Here is a 19,885-nt window from a genome sequence, read left to right as displayed (position 1 = left end):
ACTGGGGGTGATCGCGGTCCAGTGCTAAATGAATGGGACTCTATGGAGCTAGACGGCTAAATGTGTCTCTTTCGCCTGATTGTCGTTGAGAAATCTCAGATTTGATTGTAGTTTTTGCAAGTTCAACATGGATTATAGGTCGAAAGTTGAATGAACGAGTACTTGTGTCCCTTCGATTTCTTACAGGTTGAGTCGTTTTTGCCCGTAACACGCTAGCATTCTGCTAATGAATGCTGATTGGTCAGTGAAGGACTGATTACGATCGGAGATCCTGCTTGACGACATCCAAAGCAGAACCAGAATGTCAGAGTGAATATTTCGGCGTGGTCTTTAAAACATTAGCAAACCTCTTTCTAGCACGTGTATTAACAGAGAGTCTAACCTGTCAGCTGTGTTGTATTAACAGGGAGAGTCTAACCTGTCAGCTGTGTTGTATTAACAGAGAGAGTCTAACCTGTCAGCTGTGTTGTATTAACAGGGAGAGTCTAACCTGTCAGCTGTGTTGTATTAACAGAGAGAGTCTAACCTGTCAGCTGTGTTGTATTAACAGGGAGAGTCTAACCTGTCAGCTGTGTTGTATTAACAGGGAGAGTCTAACCTGTCAGCTGTGTTGTATTAACAGGGAGAGTCTAACCTGTCAGCTGTGTTGTATTAACAGAGAGAGTCTAACCTGTCAGCTGTGTTGTATTAACAGGGAGAGTTTAACCTGTCAGCTGTGTTGTATTAACAGAGAGAGTCTAACCTGTCAGCTGTGTTGTATTAACAGAGAGAGTCTAACCTGTCAGCCGTGTTGTATTAACAGAGAGTCTAACCTGTCAGCTGTGTTGTATTAACAGAGAGAGTCTAACCTGTCAGCTGTGTTGTATTAACAGAGAGAGTCTAACCTGTCAGCCGTGTTGTATTAACAGAGAGTCTAACCTGTCAGCCGTGTTGTATTAACAGAGAGAGTCTAACCTGTCAGCCGTGTTGTATTAACAGAGAGAGTCTAACCTGTCAGCTGTGTTGTATTAACAGAGAGAGTCTAACCTGTCAGCTGTGTTGTATTAACAGGGAGAGTTTAACCTGTCAGCTGTGTTGTATTAACAGAGAGAGTCTAACCTGTCAGCTGTGTTGTTGATGCCTCGAGAGAACAAAGGAAGCGACTCAGAGCTTGCCGTAAAGCAGTATCTCTGGCCGTATATGTGTATGACGTCATTGACATTTTAAAAGGCTTTTTAGAACAAAAAAGCCACTTTAAAAAAATCTAACACCCAGCAGTGTGTATTTTCTTAGCCTCCCCTTTGGAATGCAACATTCAAATTACTAGACAAAAAATTATATCCTGAGAAAAGTGGATTTTGAGGGGTATAGCTCCATAGAATCCCATTCATTCTGCGCTGGCCTGTGAGCGCCCCCTATATCGAACTCTGGTGGAACTGCAACCAGTTCAGAAGCCGGAAGTAACGAGAGAGTGGAACTTCTTCCCTTATTAGAAATTCTTTGTCCTAACTTGCAGCAGGCAGTGGACCAAACCACTGTGAGGCAAGGGAGGGGGGGACTCAAAATGTTTCTAAATTTAAAAAGCATTTTTTGGGGTTTGTATTGTTTTACTACTTACACAGATATTTTAAGTATACATCATTATGTTATTTACAATACACAGCATTGTTTTAATGATATTTCTGGGGGGGGGGGGGGGTCCTGCCCCCCCCGACCCCCTGGGATTTACGCCCTTGTGCCCAAGGCTATTTTGCAGCGGCAGCCCCGCCCAATATTATTGTGATTGGTTTAAAGAAATGCCAATAAACCAGATCAGGTTTTTCTCCCATCCCGGAATGCTGTGTGGACTAGCCAGACCCTCCTCCACGGCTCTGTGAAGGAAGGTCTGGCAAAGCGAGACTAGCTAAAATCCGATCTGTGCTTTTACAGTCAAATAATCATGCTAAGATTTTATAGGTAAGGTCTCTGTAAAGATGTTCCTGCCTTTGTTGTTGTTTCTGTTTCCAATGGCATCAGACACATATTTGTGTGATACTCGACTTGACACTTGACTTGATGCTCAGTTTCCCTCTGAATGATGCAATAACATCAGGCTGCTTTTGTTAAGAGTTGGCCTATCACACAGTTGAGGAACTCAGTGAAAACCAGTCAGTGTGGATAACTCAGTCAACTAAGTCACGTCATATAGACTTGACACAACAGTAAATGGGAACCTACTCCCTAAAGAAGAAAAGAAATCAGTGATGGTTGAATTCCAGCTGCTTCAGTCCTGGTATTGTGCAAGCTGGCTGAATGCCATCACTCCCTGGGACATTTGAATAGAGTGGAGTCATAATTTTGTTATTAGTAGCTTACACCTCTAATTTAATTATTCTATGGTACTGTAAGTCTTAATGTAACACCAGTTCCTTCTACTGTATATGTACCTGATTGTATTTTTCAACAATAAGTGATCTTGACTCACTCCAGATTTACTTACCCAGATTCGTTGTGAGAGTTACTTTGAAAGCTGTTCTTTCTGAGGATTGTCCGATATACAGGTAATGAATGAGTCAATAAATTAATTAATTCAGGACAGGGCTGGGACAATAATAATAATAATAATAATAATGGTTAACAAGCCATAATTTCTTTTCTAACACAACCTTATATGTTTTACATCTTATAAGTTTAATGGTAATTATAGTGTAATCATAAAGGCATTAATAAATAGTTGCTATAATCAAAGAGATATCACCCTTTTTTTTGGTTAATATGGTTAAATGTAACATTCAAAATGTTTGCTTGGCTCCCTGCCAGAATGATTTCAGTTGTTGCTTTTGGATAAATATCTGACCTGACTGCTGTCTGTGCAGCTGGAAGGCGTGGCACTGTCTTAGCTCCCAAGTATTTAAAGGAGGTCTGAACTAAAAGTTGTGAAACACGAAGACACAGCAAACAGAAGAGTTCTTCCTCCAGTCTGCATCGTCTCATTTTATCTGCTGTTCAACTGAGTGAGTTTGAACCAGTTTCACATGTAGCTCTGTCTATATACAGCCTAATAGTTAGGCCTTTGATTTTTTACTTTATGTTGTTAACAAGTTTATTCACGTTCAAACTTGTCTCCTGAGCAGAGTGCCCCTCGGATTTCATGGTGAAGTACTTCACCTGATATTATTATAGGAAAAGGAGACATCCTGACTCTGCTGTCATGCCAGGATTATGCAAATAATAGTCCCAAGAGTTTGCTGGGTGTCCTTTCATGCATGGTTTTTAATGTGGATCTGTTTCCTGAATGGATTTACATTCTTCACTCACAACTGCATGAGACAGCCATAAAATATTGATTTATTTGTTTTACATGCCTCTATTTGACTGGACCGTTTCCTCAAAAAATGTAAAATATCATATTTGGCTCCCAGCAACATAGAGTTGGCCAACAGCTGCCACATTAATATCTCATTGAGTGTAGCAAGCCAGAATAATAAAGCAATATTGTCATACGATGTAAAAGGGACAAACATTTACAGGACTTGGCTCAGGAATAAACACAAATACAAAGTAAGCGTTTGTGTGTTGAATTGAACCATGTGAATGCTTTAATTCTGAAGTCATCAGTTAAGATCCCACATTGTAGTTCAAAATGAGTTAGACCCAAGGCAACGGGTCATGAGTGTAGCCGAGGGATGCTTACTGGATCACCACCCTCTCAGAGGAAAATATCCAAACTTGGATGAATAGTATTCTATATTTGCTGCTAATATCATGGGAACTTGAACCCACTTTATTTGACGAGCTTTTCTAGAGCTGTATGCATGATTCAGTTGCACATACATGGGCTCATACAGCATGTTGGGCACCCAGACATGTGCCCTGTTCCGGAGGGAGCCAGAGAAAGTTTGCACTGAGTAGTGAGAAGAAAGAAAGAAAGAAAGATAGATAGATAGATAGATAGATAGAAAAAAAAAGAAGGGAAATTCCAGTGTTGCGGCAGCAAAATATTAGACACACAGCACACATACAGAATCCGTGATAGATAACAGTTTGTTCAGTGACCTCTTCTTCAACACAGCGGATGATGAAGCGATGAGAATCTCATATCATAGCAGGTTCAGCTGTCGGGCATCTAATATGTCGCTGCTGTCACTGCTGTGCAGTTTGTTAATCGTTACTGTACCCCCTTATCTCACTGTGTTAGTTTACAGTGCAGTGAAAACATTATGTCTAACATATTATTGGATACATTAGTAAGTAAATGTTTTGTTGTGTATGTGGGTGGGTGTGCCGACCTTTTTGGATCTAAGATGCCATGTTAGCAGATTGTAATCTCAACCATATGGAGCACAGTTCCATGCAATCTTTTTCCTCTACCGTCCCTATTTTTATTGGCACTGATGCAGGTGCTGTGGTGGATTGCATTTTGACTTATAAGTCCCTTGTGAGGGCCCACCCTGCAGTAAACTTTCACAACCTACTGAGGCTTCCAAGTTACAATCATTGTGGGGTTGAAAATACATTAGTGACAAGGCTAAAACAGAGCTAGATCTGGTTAAACATACATGCTAGAAGCATGGGATGGAACGTCAGACAGTTGGCCTGCCACTTTGGTCCAGATTGACAAATCTCAACTACTTAATGGATTGCAATGAAACTGTGTACAGACATTCATGGTTCCCAGAGGATGAATCCTGCTGACTTTGGCGATCCATTGACTTTTTTTTCTAGCGCCACAATTTATTGAATGACGTGTACACATATTCATGTCCCCCTCAAAGTGAATTGTTGTCACTTTTGTGATCCCTATTGCTCTCATCACGTCCAAAGTTAAATGACTTCAATGTTTCAGTTTATCACCAATTACCTGCAAAAGTAATGGAATTCCCATCAGCCTCAGCTTTACTTCATGCTTACTGCTGATTAACAAATGTTAGCACGCTAATGCGCTAAACTAAGATAGTGAACATAGTAAATGCCCTGCTAAAACCCTCTGCTGAGCCTAGTGGTTAGCACAGCCTCACAAAAGCCAGCATGGCCTCTAGTCTTCCATCTCTATGTCACTACAATACATATGGTCACTGTTTCATCTGGTTCATTGAAAGCAATTTGGGAATAAATATACTGTATTTTATTGACTGAAAATTTTAGCTGCTAAGCTATTAAAACAATGTGAAGTGCGTTATTATTCCCTATTCTGTGAGAGAAAAATCTACCTAAAAGCTATCGCCCTAATGCACATACAGTATTATCCATCCATCCATCCATCTTCATCCGCTTATCCGGGGTCAGGTCGCGGGGGTAGCAGCTCCAGCAGGGGACCCCAAACTTCCCTTTCCCGGGCCACATTAACCAGCTCCGACTGGGGGCATCCCGAGCGTTCCCAGGCCAGGTTAGAGATATAATCCCTCCACCTAGTCCTGGGTCTTCCCCGAGGCCTCCTCCCAGCTGGACGTGCCTGGAACACCTCCCTAGGGAGGCGCCCAGGGGGCATCCTTACCAGATGCCCGAACCACCTCAACTGGCTCCTTTTCGGCGCTGAAGGAGCAGCGGCTCTACTCCGAGCTCCTCACGGATAACTGAGCTTCTCACCCTATCTCTAAGGGAGACGCCAGCCACCCTCCTGAGGAAACCCATTTTGGCCGCTTGTACCCTGGATCTTGTTCTTTCGGTCATGACCCAGCCTTCATGACCATAGGTGAGGGTAGGAACAAAAACTGACCGGTAGATTGAGAGCTTTTGCCTTCTGGCTCAGCTCCCTTTTTCATCACAACGGTGCGATAAATTGAATGTAATACCGCACCTGCTGTGCCGATTCTCCGACCAATCTCCCGCTCCATTGTCCCCTCACTCACGAACAAGACCCCCAAGGTACTTGAACTCCTTCACTTGGGGTAAGGACTCATTCCCTACCTGGAGAAGGCACTCCATCGAGTTTCCTGCTGAGAACCATGGCCTCCGATTTAGAGGTGCTGATCCTCATCCCAGCCACTTCACACTCGGCTGCGAACCGATCCAGTGAGGTCTGAAGGTCGCAGGCCGATGATGCCATCAGGACCACATCATCTGCAAAAAGCAGCGATGAGATCCCCAGCCCACCGAACTGCAACCCCTCTCCACCCCGACTACGCCTCAATATCCTGTCCATATATACTACAAACAGGATTGGTGACAAAGCGCAGCCCTGGCGGAGGCCAACTCTCACCTGAAACGAGTCCGACTTACTGCCGAGAACCCGGACACAGCTCTCGCTTTGGTCATACAGAGATTGGATGGCCCTGAGAAGGGACCCCCTCACCCCGTACTCCTGCAGCACCTCCCACAGTATCTCCCGGGGCACCCGGTCATACGCCTTCTCCAGATCCACAAAACACATGTAGACTGGTTGGGCATACTCCCAGGCTCCCTCCAGGATCCTTGCGAGAGTAAAGATCTGGTCCGTTGTTCCACGACCAGGACGGAATCCGCATTGTTCCTCTTCAACCTGAGGTTCGACTATCGACCGAACCCTCCTTTCCAGCACCTTGGAGTAGACATACAGTATTAGTTAGCATGTTTATCAGGTTATGTGTTCTTTATGCAAATTGTTTTCTTAAGCTGATTAGCCTCCTCTGTCACTTAGGAGTAAATGTATGACTCACAATCCTAAACTGGTAGGAGGAAGCGTTTTCTCACCTACTAGTGTCTGTCTCAGATTCATTGTACTCGTTGTCTCCACTTCATTGGCATGTGAATAAGGAGTGAACTGATTGTCTGCCTTGCATGGCCTTATCTGAGCCTGTTTGGTCACCACATAAATGTCACTGTTGCCAAGGAATGTAGTGAGTGTGTGCCTTCAGCGGTATTGTAGAGATTCTTGGAAGCTGGAATTGCCAGAAAGATGCCAGTCAAATTAGAGTGAATGATAGACGAAATAAGTAGAGGGGGAAAATTAGCATGAAATCAGATGGATTTAAGTTCATGCATTTTTCTTCAGTTCCTTGGCTCTCATATAATTGTGACTCTAAAGCATTGTGTTTTGATCTTTATATAAAAAACAGTGAAATTGGTTCCAAAGGGGGGGTGGTAGCAGCTCAGTCTGTAGGGAGTTGGGTTGGGAACCAGGGAGTCGCTGATTCAAGTCCCCATACGGACCAAAGTATGGTGGTGGACTGGTAGCTGGAGAGGTGCCAGTTCGTCTCCTGGGCACTGCCAATGTGCTCTTGAGCAAGGCCCCCAACCCCCAACTGCACGGGGCAGCCTGTCCATTGACAGCTGCAGCCCCCTCACTCTGACATCTCTCCCTTAATGCATGCATAAGTACTGAGCATGTGTGTGTAATTCAGGCCTGTGTATAATAACAACGATGAATTGAAATGAAAACGATTCGTGCAGGATTTATAAAGTATAAATTAGTGTTTATTATTATTATTATTATTATTATAGCACAGTTGTGAATCAGAGCACATGCTGACCTCCATAGAATAATGAAGATAATGAAATGAAAAATGAAAGTCGCATGATTTGTTCTCTGTTTAGCAGCAATATTAGTGAATCAAATTAGTAATCATGTGATATTCTTACTGCAAGAAAAAGCTTTTTCATGCAAAGACATGATTACATTCTCTTTGTAATCGGTTACATCAGCAAAATATCAGTACAGTAATTTCAGTTATATGTATTTGACTGTATCAATACCTTAAAGCTCTAAATGAACAGAAGAAAGAAGGGATATTAATGTGACACTATATATATATATATATATATATATATATATATATCACACACATATACATATATACACACACACACACACATATACACATATATATATATTCTTCCCTTCAGTTATAAAAACATAGATTATCTATGTCTCTATATCTGATGATTCCCAACATATATAATATACTCAGACTGGAATAATCTACCTGTACATTCAATCCAGTCTATCTCTCCACTCCTTTAAAAATGCCCCTTTTTTCCTATTACAGTACCAACTGTACCTGTCCATAATCCTCTACAACACCATGATAATACTTCTTCTAATATTATTATTAATATCCAGTTTCGTTATTGCTCTACCTCAAACTTGATTATGACTGACTTTTTTGGTCTGTTTTCATTTTGTTAACTGTTGTGTTTAATTATGATTGTACTGTATATTTATTTATCGTTAAGGACCCCCTCGAAAACGAGATGCTGCATCTCAAGGGGTTACTCCTAATAAAGACATTTTCAACATATAAACACATAATGAATAATAATTTATTATTAATGAATCATCAAGTGTCACCTGTTTGTAATCAAACAGCCAGTAAACAATAATTGAACACATTATTTTTGGTCATGCGGTAAACTTTACATAAAAATGGATGAAGCATCTTTCATTGTTTATCTCGGGCCATCCGTGGAGCAACAAGCTCGTTATCTTTTGCCAACGAGTACAAAAAACGGTTGTTTTTTTGGAATGACGATTGCAAAGGAGGTAATCTTGTGAGTGTTAAAAATGGACAATGTACTCGCATATGATTTGGTAAGGACTATTGTGTTGTGTCCAATGCAAAGCACCAATTACCGTGTCATTGCGTTTTACCTTTTTTTTCTCAGGATGCCTGTCACAACGCGACCAATCAGAGGCACATCTGGGGTGGGTCGGTTTCCAGCTGTCACTCTCGGATTTGGGGAAGACACAGAGGAAGAGAAGGAAGTGCCAGAGGAAAGCAATTCTGTGAAAGAAAATACATGTCGGAGGTGGCTGCGTAAGGTTTGCCCGTGCTGCTGTCCCAAACCAAATGAGGATGACATTACGAACACCTTGGTCACGGGGACTGATGATAAGGAGGACGAGAAAAATGGCGAGAAGCCTGAGACTGGTGACAGCGAGCTTGATGGTAACTAGCAGCTCAGAGAGCTCACAATTGTGTTATTTATCAACCAAAGTCAATGCCGGCCGCGAGAAAGACTTCACCCTCATATATTTGTTTTTGTTTTCGCAGAACTCCTCCTTAAAGTGCGATCAATAGACCTGATGAAAAGCAAATCAGGGGGGAACCGCACAGAGCACCACACAAACCTCTACCAAAGGGATGACTTTGTTATTCGCAGAGGACAAAATTTCCAGATGTGGATTACCCTGTCTCGACCCTTTAACCCCAGCACTGACAAACTTCACCTACAACTTAACACAGGTTAGTCCGAGTCCTTGACAGAAGCAGTGTAGTGCTTCCTGAAAGGGAATTGATACACTGTATTTCACCTCTACACAACCCACAAAGTGTTGCCATGTGTTATGGTTCTAAATAGAAACCAGAATAACATTATAAAATAAAGACTTTCAAAACAACTAGGATTCCATAGGCAACATCAATGCACGTGAAAAGTAATGACCCACATGTCTCGCCTCTGAGGCCAAGTGTGAACCTGGATTCTCGGTGAAACGCTGTGCAGAGCTGCACATGATAATGAAGACCTCCCTCTATCGGGGCAGGGGACAGGAAGGTGATGGGCCGAGGGCTGTGGGAGGAAAAAAAAAGATGTACCAGAAGTTTTAAACTGTTAATTCAGCTGCTTGTGTGTGTGGAGCTATTTAGATTGTGTTGCATTCATGCGTGAGATAGAAAGACTTATTGAGAGAGAGAGAGAGAGAGAGAGAGAGAGAGAGAGAGAGAGAGAGATATTTTCAAGACAGTTACTATTGCTATGGTAACAGTTCTGGTTGCTATGCTCTAGGGATAGAGCTGTATGTACGCTGAGTCCTTAGTCTTGTTTTAACTAAAACTCCAGTCTGCTGACAATTCACTGTAAGGCAGAGAGGATCCTACAATTATTGCTGTATGTGATAACAAGTGAAGCTTGAAGAGAATAATTACAATGTCTCTTTTACAGAAGGACTGTGTATATACACTCACCTAAAGGATTATTAGGAACCCCATACTAATACCGTGTTTGACCCTATCCTATCAGTATGGGCCAACATTTCTAAAGAATGCTTCCAGCACCTTGTTAAATCAATGACACAAAGAATTAAGGCAGTTCTGAAGTCGAAAGGGATCCCCCACACCATTACACCACCACCACCACCAGCCTGCCCAGTGGTAACAAGGCATGACGGATCCATGTTCTCATTCTGCACCAACAACCATGCCACGCTCAAAGTTGCTTAGATCACCTTTCTTTCCCATTCTGACATTCAGTTTGGAGTTCAGGAGATTGTCCTGACCAGGACCACACCCCTAAATGCATTGAAGCAGCTGCCATGTGATTGATTGATTAGATAATTTCATTAACGTGAAATTGAACAGGTGTTCCTAATAATCATTTAGGTGAGTGTATATCAGAATTTTTTTTTTTTTACCCTTATGACCCTATTTAGTGCATGACACTAGAGAAACATGTATGGCTTATGAATGGTTGCTATTTTGCAAATAAAGTAACCAAAATAATGGCAGAATTTGTTTTCAAATTATATTCTATATTTCAAGTAGGGTTTTAACCTATTAAGTCCACAATGTGACATTATGACAAAAAAGTACAACACTGATCATGAATAACCCAATAGTTTTAATACCAGCAACAAGCAGGACAATAGAAGCTGCACACGATGACAGTTTTTAGTCTTTTGAAAACGCTGCCACCACTCTGCAAATGGTGGCTTTCATTTTTAAATGAAAAGGGCCATTTCTCTGCTGATATTTTTAACCGAGCTCACAGAACTCTGTATTCAGTCCAAACACTGTATTCTGAGACGCAAACCCCCATGGCATAACAACACAGGTGTAGTTATTCAATATTCAAGTGAAAGTCAATGACAGTTAAAAGCTTTGACTGTGTGCTTTGAGCTGCGTTTCAAAGTCTGAAGCCTCCCTAACGGCTCAGAGTGCCTGCACTTCTCATAACACCTGACAGAATGATAATGTGGGGCAGATTGAACACTGACAATTGCTTTTCTAAGAGTCTTACCTGTTGCAGGACTGAAAATGTAAAGGTGTTTCTCAGTGGGGTAAAGGCCCTGGAGTCAGTAGAAAGAAAAGGATGCATCCTGCTTGGGAGTAGACGGTATTGTTTCTTAGATAATGAGATAGATACCGAGATTCATTGTCGCCAATTAGTGTGGAGCATGAACCAATTAGACTACATGATCTGTGGATGTAATATTTCATCATCATTCTTTACTGCAATGTACTACTGTTTACTGTATCAGACACTGTTTCTATGCTCCCATGTACCACCTTTAAGACTATTTACTGTATTGACAGTACTGCACTGTATGCATGCAGGCCCTTGGAATTGCTTGTCTAATTCTGCCAACTCGTTACTGATGATTGAGATATATAATGTATATATACTTTATATATAAAGTACAGTATATATATATATATATATATATATATATATATATATATATATATATATATATATATATATATATATACTGCTCAGTGGCCAGCAGATCAGACTGGGGTTGTACTGGGCAGCTTCCAGGTATGAATGTGGAACTGTGTGAATGTGACAGGTCGTCGTTGCAAATGAGAATTTGTTCTCAATCGACTTACCTGGATACTGTAAATAAAGGTTAAATACAGTAAATATATATATATATATATATATATATATATATATATATATATATATATATATATATATATTACAATTACAATTATATATACTTGTACCACATTGGTCTGTAGTATTCTCTCTACTACTGCAGTACTTTTACAGGGATAAATTTATATGTAGTACCATAATGAAACATGTATCACCTATTTTCTACTATAATATTTAATGATTGTACGAACAATAACAGTCAAACTATGGGTAGCTTGTGTGTGGGTGGTCTAAGTAACGTTTCAATGGTATTTTATAATAAATTAGTTTTTTGAACCAATGATTGTGCAAGTGCAAGATTTATTTAAAGATATGAATGCACAATGCAATGTTTTGAACATTGGAAAGCCTGTGTTACAAGTGATGACCGTTTTGAGTTTTGTGTCTAGAGTTTTGAAAAATGACGTCAAGGTTCTGAAATTAGTAGCAAAGTGATTGTAAAAAAAATGTAATATAAAACACTGAGCAAGATTTTGGTTTCGCTCTTTAAACCCATGATGCAGAACACAGCAATTTCTACAGTTACAGCAATGTTCATGACATAACTAACGAACAGCAAACTGCTGCCAAAGATTGATTTTCTAGTACAGCTACACTGAGATCAAAATCTGTCATGACATGCTGTGTGTGTGTGTGTGTGTGTGTGTGTGTGTCTGGTGTATGTGCGTCTCCACTCCACAAAGTAGGAATGTAGGTGTGGCTTAGATTGATGGAGGCCAAATGAGGGCATGGTAAGAGCAAAAGTTTCCACATGCTATACTCCTTCACATGTCTCCTCTTACTTTCTCAGGTCCACTGCCATCAGTGTCAAAGGGAACCTTTGTAACCATCCCTTTGGTGGAGGAGTTGGAGGACGGTTGTTGGGAGGCTGCTGTTGTGACACAGGATGACAAAAGGATAATGCTCTCAGTGAATTCTCCCCCCACGGCGCCCATTGGCCGATATCAACTCACAGTGGAAACACATTGCGCAAACGGCCAGGCTGTTTCCAACCATGACCCGGCCAATGACATCTACCTGTTGTTCAACCCCTGGTGTGAAGGTAAACACGGGATAACAAAAAAGCATCTAAGACACATATAAGGTAGATATTGTTGCTGTCAGGTGAAAACCTTATATGTCCAAAAGTGTTGTTTTTCAGAAAATGAAAAAAGGCTAATTGGAAAACATTGTTTTGAGCGATTTACCTCAGTCGAAGTCAGATGAAATCATCTTGTCACTGTTTAAAAATTTGTAAAACCCAAAAACAGACATAAAGGGTCACTGAGAGTATCGATTCATGAAAGAAAATGTAACTTATTAAATATGAAGATACAAGGTTTCTGCCTAACAGCAACAATATAGTCCATACAAAGGGTGGTCAAAATAACAGAAACATCTTACAATACAGTCAAATAGCCCTGTAGTAAAGATATATAATATGTTTTAGTAAGGCTAGCTGTTTCCCTGTTTTCAGTCTTTAAAGGTCCAGTGTGTAAAGTGTTTAGTTGTTCATTATCAAAAATCTGCGTTGCCCGTTCACAAACTTGTCCTTTTTCATGAATATTTACCACCACCATCAATTCCAAGTATTCCTTTTGGCTTGAAATTTTACATTTGCATGAACTGGGGTAGACGCTCCATATTCATGCTCCATCTTGAAATACGTTAGCCAGTAAGGGACATACAGGACATACTGCTCCGCCTTTCGCATTTTCGCTGTCACATGATAAACTCACAGGTGCTGCTAATGCTGCTAATGGGTATCGTAGCTTCCCGGCCCCAGCAAGTTTGAAGAACATGGAAGACCACACGTATTCAAAATCTGAATTTCAGGAACAGGAGTCTTCTTCTTCGACCCAGAAAAAGAAAAATGATATTGAAAAGAGCAAGAGACCGGCTTTGTGAAGCGTGAAGGCTACCGTAGCTGTAATACCTACTTTGAACTGCGTGGTGCGAGAGAGTTGATTGATATATGATCTCAACGCTAGATGGGAGATATTCCCACACATTGGACCTTTAAGCTAAGCTAAGTGGCTGCTGGCTGTAGCCTTATATTTAACAGACAGGCAGTGGTATTATTCTTCTCATGTCAAGCGTATGTTTAAAAATGTCTAACTATTTCTTTAAAAAAAAAACCCACAAAGGAACAAAAAGTGATATTCCCATATTTATACCATACCCTCTGAAATAGTTGATAGGACAATTTCAACTTTCTCTTGTATAGTCCCTCTTACAAGCTTTTCATCTTGACATGTCCACAACAGTGTTCACTAACATTTCTAAAACCAACAATTTTAGAAAGTCTTAAAAAAAAGACATACGTCTACTGCAGCTTTTTGCAAAATTCACATAAAAGTTCAATATTCAAAATGAAAAGTTGTTATTTTCCGGGATTTAAAAAAAAATGTTCTTACTTGTTCTCTGTCAGATGACGCAGTGTTCATGGATTCTGAGGTCGAAAGGCAGGAATATGTCCTGAATGATATCGGACGAGTCTACTACGGTACAGAGAATCAAATTGGAGAGCGGACATGGAACTATGGACAGGTGGGTGGTTTGTGTGATCTTTCAGTGTTTGGTGAATAGACTGAGCAGTAAAAAAAAAAACTGACTGGCTCTCGCCATCCTCCCTGTGTTTTCTCTGTTTTGGTTTCAGTTTGATGATGGGATTCTTGCTGCTTGTATCTTTGTCCTGGAAAAGAGTGGAACTCCCCCATCTGGTTGGGGAGACCCGGTTAATGTGGTGAGAGTCATCTCAGCCATGGTGAGACTGCACTTACTATTTCTTTACCTGATCTACCTACTTTAATCTCTTCATAATGTGTTAGTATACAGGGACCATCCTGCTTAGTACCATGTCACATCACCTGTGGCCATGATAACACTTTCCACACATCTCAGCAGTGGCTCAGCAGGATACTTGTAGAGTCTAGCTGATGGATTTGTCTCCTTTTTGAGCACTAGTGCAAAATGGTACATTTAGACAGAAAGTCTTTGCGATGCTCTACTGCCATAATGTCAACAACTACTGGCCCGGTTGCCATTACATTTTGTACAGATATGCATTGTTCCTAGTCTGGCTATCACCAGACCAAGCTCAATCTTTTAAGATTGAACATCAGTCTGGGGAGTCTGCTCTGTATTTTCTACTGCACAAGAGGCATGATCAACGGGCATAGTTCAAATGATTCTGTACGCAATTGGATAGTCCTTCAACCAATCAGAACAACGATCCGGGTGACGTATTTTGCAGAGGTTGGTAGTAAGGCAAACACATCCTTCTTTTGTAGGAATTGTTCCAGGGCAAGTTTCTGTTCCGTTTTCAGAGAAAACTTGCCTTTGAAATCTTTTAAAACAGGAGCGACAGCGGCATCAACGGGTTGCTATACATAGGATTCCTACTTGGAATCGTTTCAAAAATTGTTTCTTTATGATCATTTGGAGGATTTGGTTTCAAATCTGATCACGGGTTCCAAATTTAACATGAGCAAGTGGTTTCCGTAGTGGCCAGGTAAAACTGCAACCCATTATTGAATCTAAATAAAACGTTCCTCTTATTTGTGAAATAAGCAGAACTGAAATAGAGAATCGATGAGAACCGGAATCAAAAGGAAGAATCGCAATTGGAATCAGAATTGTTAAAATCCAAACGATGCCCTACCCTACTAGAAGGACAGAGAGTCAGACCTTGACCATGCCCTAGCTAACATTCTGCCTTGACGGGGCCTTCACGGGGCCTAATTTTCCTGATTGTTCTGACATCACTGAATGCAGCACAAATGCCCTATCTCACAATGTTAATACAAGTTAAAAAAAAAAAGATGTGTATCCACCCCAAGAGCGTAACTTTGGGTTCAACATTGGGGAGGAGGGGGGGCATTTTAATAATAATCATTGTTTCATCTGCTTTATTGAATGTAATCAAGAGTGATATATGTATATATTATTATGATATATATATATATATATATATATATATGTGTGTGTATGTTTATTTAAACTGTTACTTTGTTCATGTTCCTGTCAGAGAAGAAAGCATAGTCTTGTTTAGCCAGGGATGGGGTTCTCTTTTATGTATACTACAGTTTACAGTTTATAGCTTCAAACTCAGAAGTATAAAAAAAACAACACGTTCTTCTTTTATCCAGATCAATTCACCTGATGACAGTGGCGTCCTGGTAGGAAACTGGTCAGGAGACTATTCAGCTGGAACTAGTCCAACAGCTTGGAGTGGGAGTGTGGAAATCTTGAAGCAGTACCATAAAAACAGCGGGAGCCCTGTTAAGTATGGCCAGTGCTGGGTCTTTGCTTGCGTAGTCACTACAGGTTAGCAGATTTTTTCACGTGTTTACATAACATGCTTGTGCAGTATATGTGTAAATGTCACAGAGATATTGACAACTGGTGCCTTATCACTCCATGCTCTTTTCAGTTTTACGGTGTTTAGGCATTCCCAGTCGAACTGTGACCAACTTCAGTTCAGCTCACGACACAGACGTCTCCTTGACAACAGATGTATACCTGGACGAGAACCTGGAGCCTATAGATTACCTCAATGCCGACTCTATCTGGTATGTCCTGTCACCATCCATCCTATGCAGCCTCATCGTGGCATGTTTTCGCTCTCTAGTTTATGAAGCCTGACTTTCGAGTCTTTCCCTGAAGGAACTTCCATGTGTGGAACGACTGCTGGATGGCTCGTCCAGACTTGCCTCCAGGATATGGTGGCTGGCAAGCTGTCGATGCCACGCCTCAGGAGACCAGCCAGGGCAACTACCGCTGTGGCCCTGCTTCTCTCGCTGCTGTGCGCAATGGTCAGGTCTACCTCAAACATGACGCTCCGTTTGTGTTCGCCGAGGTTTGTGGAATATATAGTTTACCTTAAGAGCACAGTTGTAGGGCTTGTAAAGAATGGTCAGAATTTATGCGGGAGGAAAACCCTCTAAAATACAGTTTTTCCTCACATACTTGACCTACAGGAGTGAGCAACTGATCTTTCAGGTGTTTTGTGTTGACACATTATATGTGCTCTGTGTATTAATTATGAGCCATTTGGCATACATCAATCGATGCATGACCTTCCCATCTGATCAGATCTTTATTGACTCCCTCTCTCTCTTGTTCCATCTTTCTGCGCACTTTCAGGTGAACAGTGATAAGATATACTGGCAGAGAAACATAGATGGGACCTTCAGTCAAATCTTCAGTGAGAAACAGTCCGTGGGCCACTTCATCAGCACAAAGGCTGTTGGCACTGATGAACGCAATGATATCACACACCTTTACAAATACCCTGAAGGTATCGCCGAACAAAATGCACACGCTAACATGTTCATTTAAAGGAGATTACAAGAACTCCGAGTATGGGATGCAAAACCACTGTCGAAAATCTTTGATCAACGTTTGCCATATTGTTTATTGAATTAACTCGACATTTCGAATCATTCCCAGATTCAGAGGAGGAACGCATTGCTGTGGAAACAGCTTGTAGCTATGGCTCCAAAGCACAGGCATATTCCTCTCCCACAGCAAAGGATGTTACTATAGAAGTGACCATGGATGGTGACGGGCCTGAAATGGGAAGAGATGCAGAGCTGACCATCGTGTTGCGAAACAGCAGCTCGGAGCAACGCAGGCTCACCCTGCACAGCCAGGTGGCAGTCATGTACTACACCGGTGTCAACAAGGCCACAGTCAGAAAGGACACGACAGATGTGGACATGCTGCCCAATGAGGGTGAGTGGAGCTTCTTACTCAGGGAGGGTTTGGCACCCAGAGTTCTTACAGGTAGGGTAGGGCATCGTTTGGATTTTAACAATTCTGATTCCAATTGCGATTCTTCCTTTTGATTCCGGTTCTCATCGATTCTCAATTCTGATTCTTTGAGGGGTGGAGTTGAAACGGGTCACATGCTTATTTCAGAAATAAGAGGAACGTTTTATTTTGATTCATTGATGGGTTGCAGTTTTACCGCTTTTTCAACGTTAAATAAAGCCACACTAGAGCGCCACTTACTGTGCTCCACGGCTGCAACACAACAAGCACCTGGCCGCTACGGAAACCAAAACTTGCTCATGTTAAATTTAGAACCCGTGATCAGATTTGAAACTAAATCCTCCAAACGATTCAAATAAAGAAACAAATCGTAACTTTTTAAACGATTCCAAGTAGGAATCAGTTCTCGATGCCCAACCCTACTTACAGGTGTCAACAGAGGGGTTTTCTCACAATAAAAAATAATTGAAAAGAAGTGCACCTGCGATTGTGTTTCCTTGGTGGACAAGAAACACGTTTTCATTTGTGAGCCTTAGAGGCGTAGGTTGGCTGATTTGGTTACCTTTGGACAGAGCCAGGCTAGCTGTTTCCCCCTGTTGGCAGTCTTTGTGCTAAGCTAAGCTAACTTGCTGCAGGTGGTAGCTTTACATTTACCAGACAGATATAAGAGAGGTATCGGTATTCTCATCTAACTCGCAGCAAGAAAGCAAATATATCCAAACTATTGCTTTCACAATTTTACTTGATACAATATTATACAGCTTAAAAAAAAGCAATGAGGTAGGTGAGAAAGATGGAAATACACTTCTAACACATTTTGCGTATGTGTTTGGTCTACAGTAAAGTATTTGGATTGGAACCTGGAGTACAAAGACTACAAGGATGAACTGATAGACCAGGCCGCCCTGATGCTGACGCTGTCAGGCAGGGTCAAAGAAACACAGCAGGTCCTGGCCACTCAGTTCAGTTTCCGGCTCAGGACCCCAGACCTAATCATAAAGGTAAGTCAAACAATTCATAAGATATGAAAATATTACTGGTAAGAAGATTAATATGTGAATTCTGATCTGGTTTTGTTGTTCTCTCGCACAGCCGATCGGGAAGGCCGTGGTAGGGGAGAAGATGGCCGTAGAGATTTCATTCACTAACCCACTGCCACAGGTGCTGAAAGCCATGGTATTCCACGTGGAAGGACTGGGCCTCCTAACTGCTCGAAAGATTAATTATGGGTGAGGATGGAAAACATTGTTTATTTTGTGTTCAGATTTTTTGTCTAAACTACCTTGTCTATCTTTCTCTTTTGTGATTGCCACTGTCATTTTCTGTCCTCAGAGATATTGGCAGTTGCGCCTCCGTGTCTCTGATTGAGCACTTTGTCCCCACCCTGCCCGGGCCGAGGAAATTACTGGCTTCATTGGACTGCAAGCAGCTCACACAGGTTCATGGGGTGGCCGACATCACTGTGGGGGACAAAAGTAATGGCACTCTATAGCGATTTGAAAACTAAGGCACATTTGACACTTAGGGTCCTATCCTGCACCCGGCGCAGCGCGGCACAAAGCCCGACGCAAGTGTCTTTGCTAGTTTAAGACCGACGCAGTTGTCACTTTTCCGTCCAGCACCCGCGTTGTTAAAATAGCAAATGCACCAGTCCTGCGCCCATAGGCGTGCTGGTCTTACAGGGAGGTGTGTTCAGGTGCATTCTGGTAGTATTGCTATCTTGAGGCAGCGGGAAGTGATGGCACCATTGACCAACAAAAACCTGGTCTAAAGTCAATAGCGCAGCATTTCATTGTTATTTTAACAGTGAATTAGTAAAATGCGCCTTGGCTTATGCACAACGCGTGCACACTATGATTGTTACACACACACAGGGACGCGCAGCAGCACACACACATGCAAAAGATTACAAATAAAAATTGCGGTGCAAAACCTGATTGGTTTATTGCATGTTACGCCCAAACACACCTCTGATTAATGAAGACACTAAGTACAACCCTTTAGAACCATGCGCCCAGCACACCGACCCTTTTTTCTTCCGTCAAACTATCAAAAGTGGATTTGGACAAGCCCTAAACGCACCTGCGTCGGGCGCTTCACGGTGTGCGCTTAGATCGTTAAAATAGGGCCCTGAATGTTAGAAAGTCTGTTTTCCAAAACACCAAACTCACAACAGATTTTTTTTTTTTTTTCAAAGAATTTTTTTTGTGGCATTTTAGGCCAAAATGTTACAGCTTAGACAAGAAAGGGGAGAGAGAAGGGAAATGACATGCAGAAAGGGCCGCAAGTCGGAACCAAACCTGCGGCTGTTGCTGCGAGGACTGAGCCTCTGCATGTGGCACGCTCTACCAGGTGACCTACTCAGGCGCACCAACTCAAGACATGTTAATGTAGTCCCACTCTCTCTCCATTGAGATCCTGTTTTGTATTGTATTGTATTGTATTGTTTTGTTTTGTATAAATGTGATTTATTTTGTATGCTTCGCCATGTGTTGACAGAAAGTATTGTGTTATTTAATATCTAAATGTTAAATGCTGTTGTATTATTAAAACAATGAAATAATTCCAAATGTTTTCTGCAGTCTGCTGAATT

The 19,885-nt window shown here is 41.6% G+C and overlaps 1 protein-coding gene across 1 annotated transcript; it reads left to right on the top strand.

Moving 5' to 3' along the window:
- Nucleotides 1-2,866: 2,866 nt before the first annotated feature.
- Nucleotides 2,867-19,862, top strand: LOC144523809 (protein-glutamine gamma-glutamyltransferase K-like). Its single transcript, XM_078259679.1, has 14 exons — nucleotides 2,867-2,972; nucleotides 8,539-8,822; nucleotides 8,928-9,119; nucleotides 12,326-12,577; nucleotides 13,946-14,064; nucleotides 14,174-14,281; nucleotides 15,666-15,843; nucleotides 15,950-16,088; nucleotides 16,183-16,375; nucleotides 16,663-16,816; nucleotides 16,969-17,253; nucleotides 18,133-18,293; nucleotides 18,385-18,521; nucleotides 18,625-19,862. The coding sequence occupies exons 2-14, from the start codon at nucleotides 8,540-8,542 to the stop codon at nucleotides 18,782-18,784; spliced, it is 2,361 nt and encodes a 786-aa protein (XP_078115805.1). The 5' UTR covers nucleotides 2,867-2,972; nucleotide 8,539; the 3' UTR covers nucleotides 18,785-19,862.
- The last annotated feature ends 23 nt before the right edge of the window (nucleotides 19,863-19,885 follow it).

This window comes from Sander vitreus, chromosome 9, assembly GCF_031162955.1.
Source record: "Sander vitreus isolate 19-12246 chromosome 9, sanVit1, whole genome shotgun sequence".
NCBI classification, from domain to species: Eukaryota; Metazoa; Chordata; class Actinopteri; order Perciformes; family Percidae; genus Sander; species Sander vitreus.
Note: the sequence above shows the minus strand (reverse complement) of the source record. Positions and strands in the feature narration are given on the sequence as shown.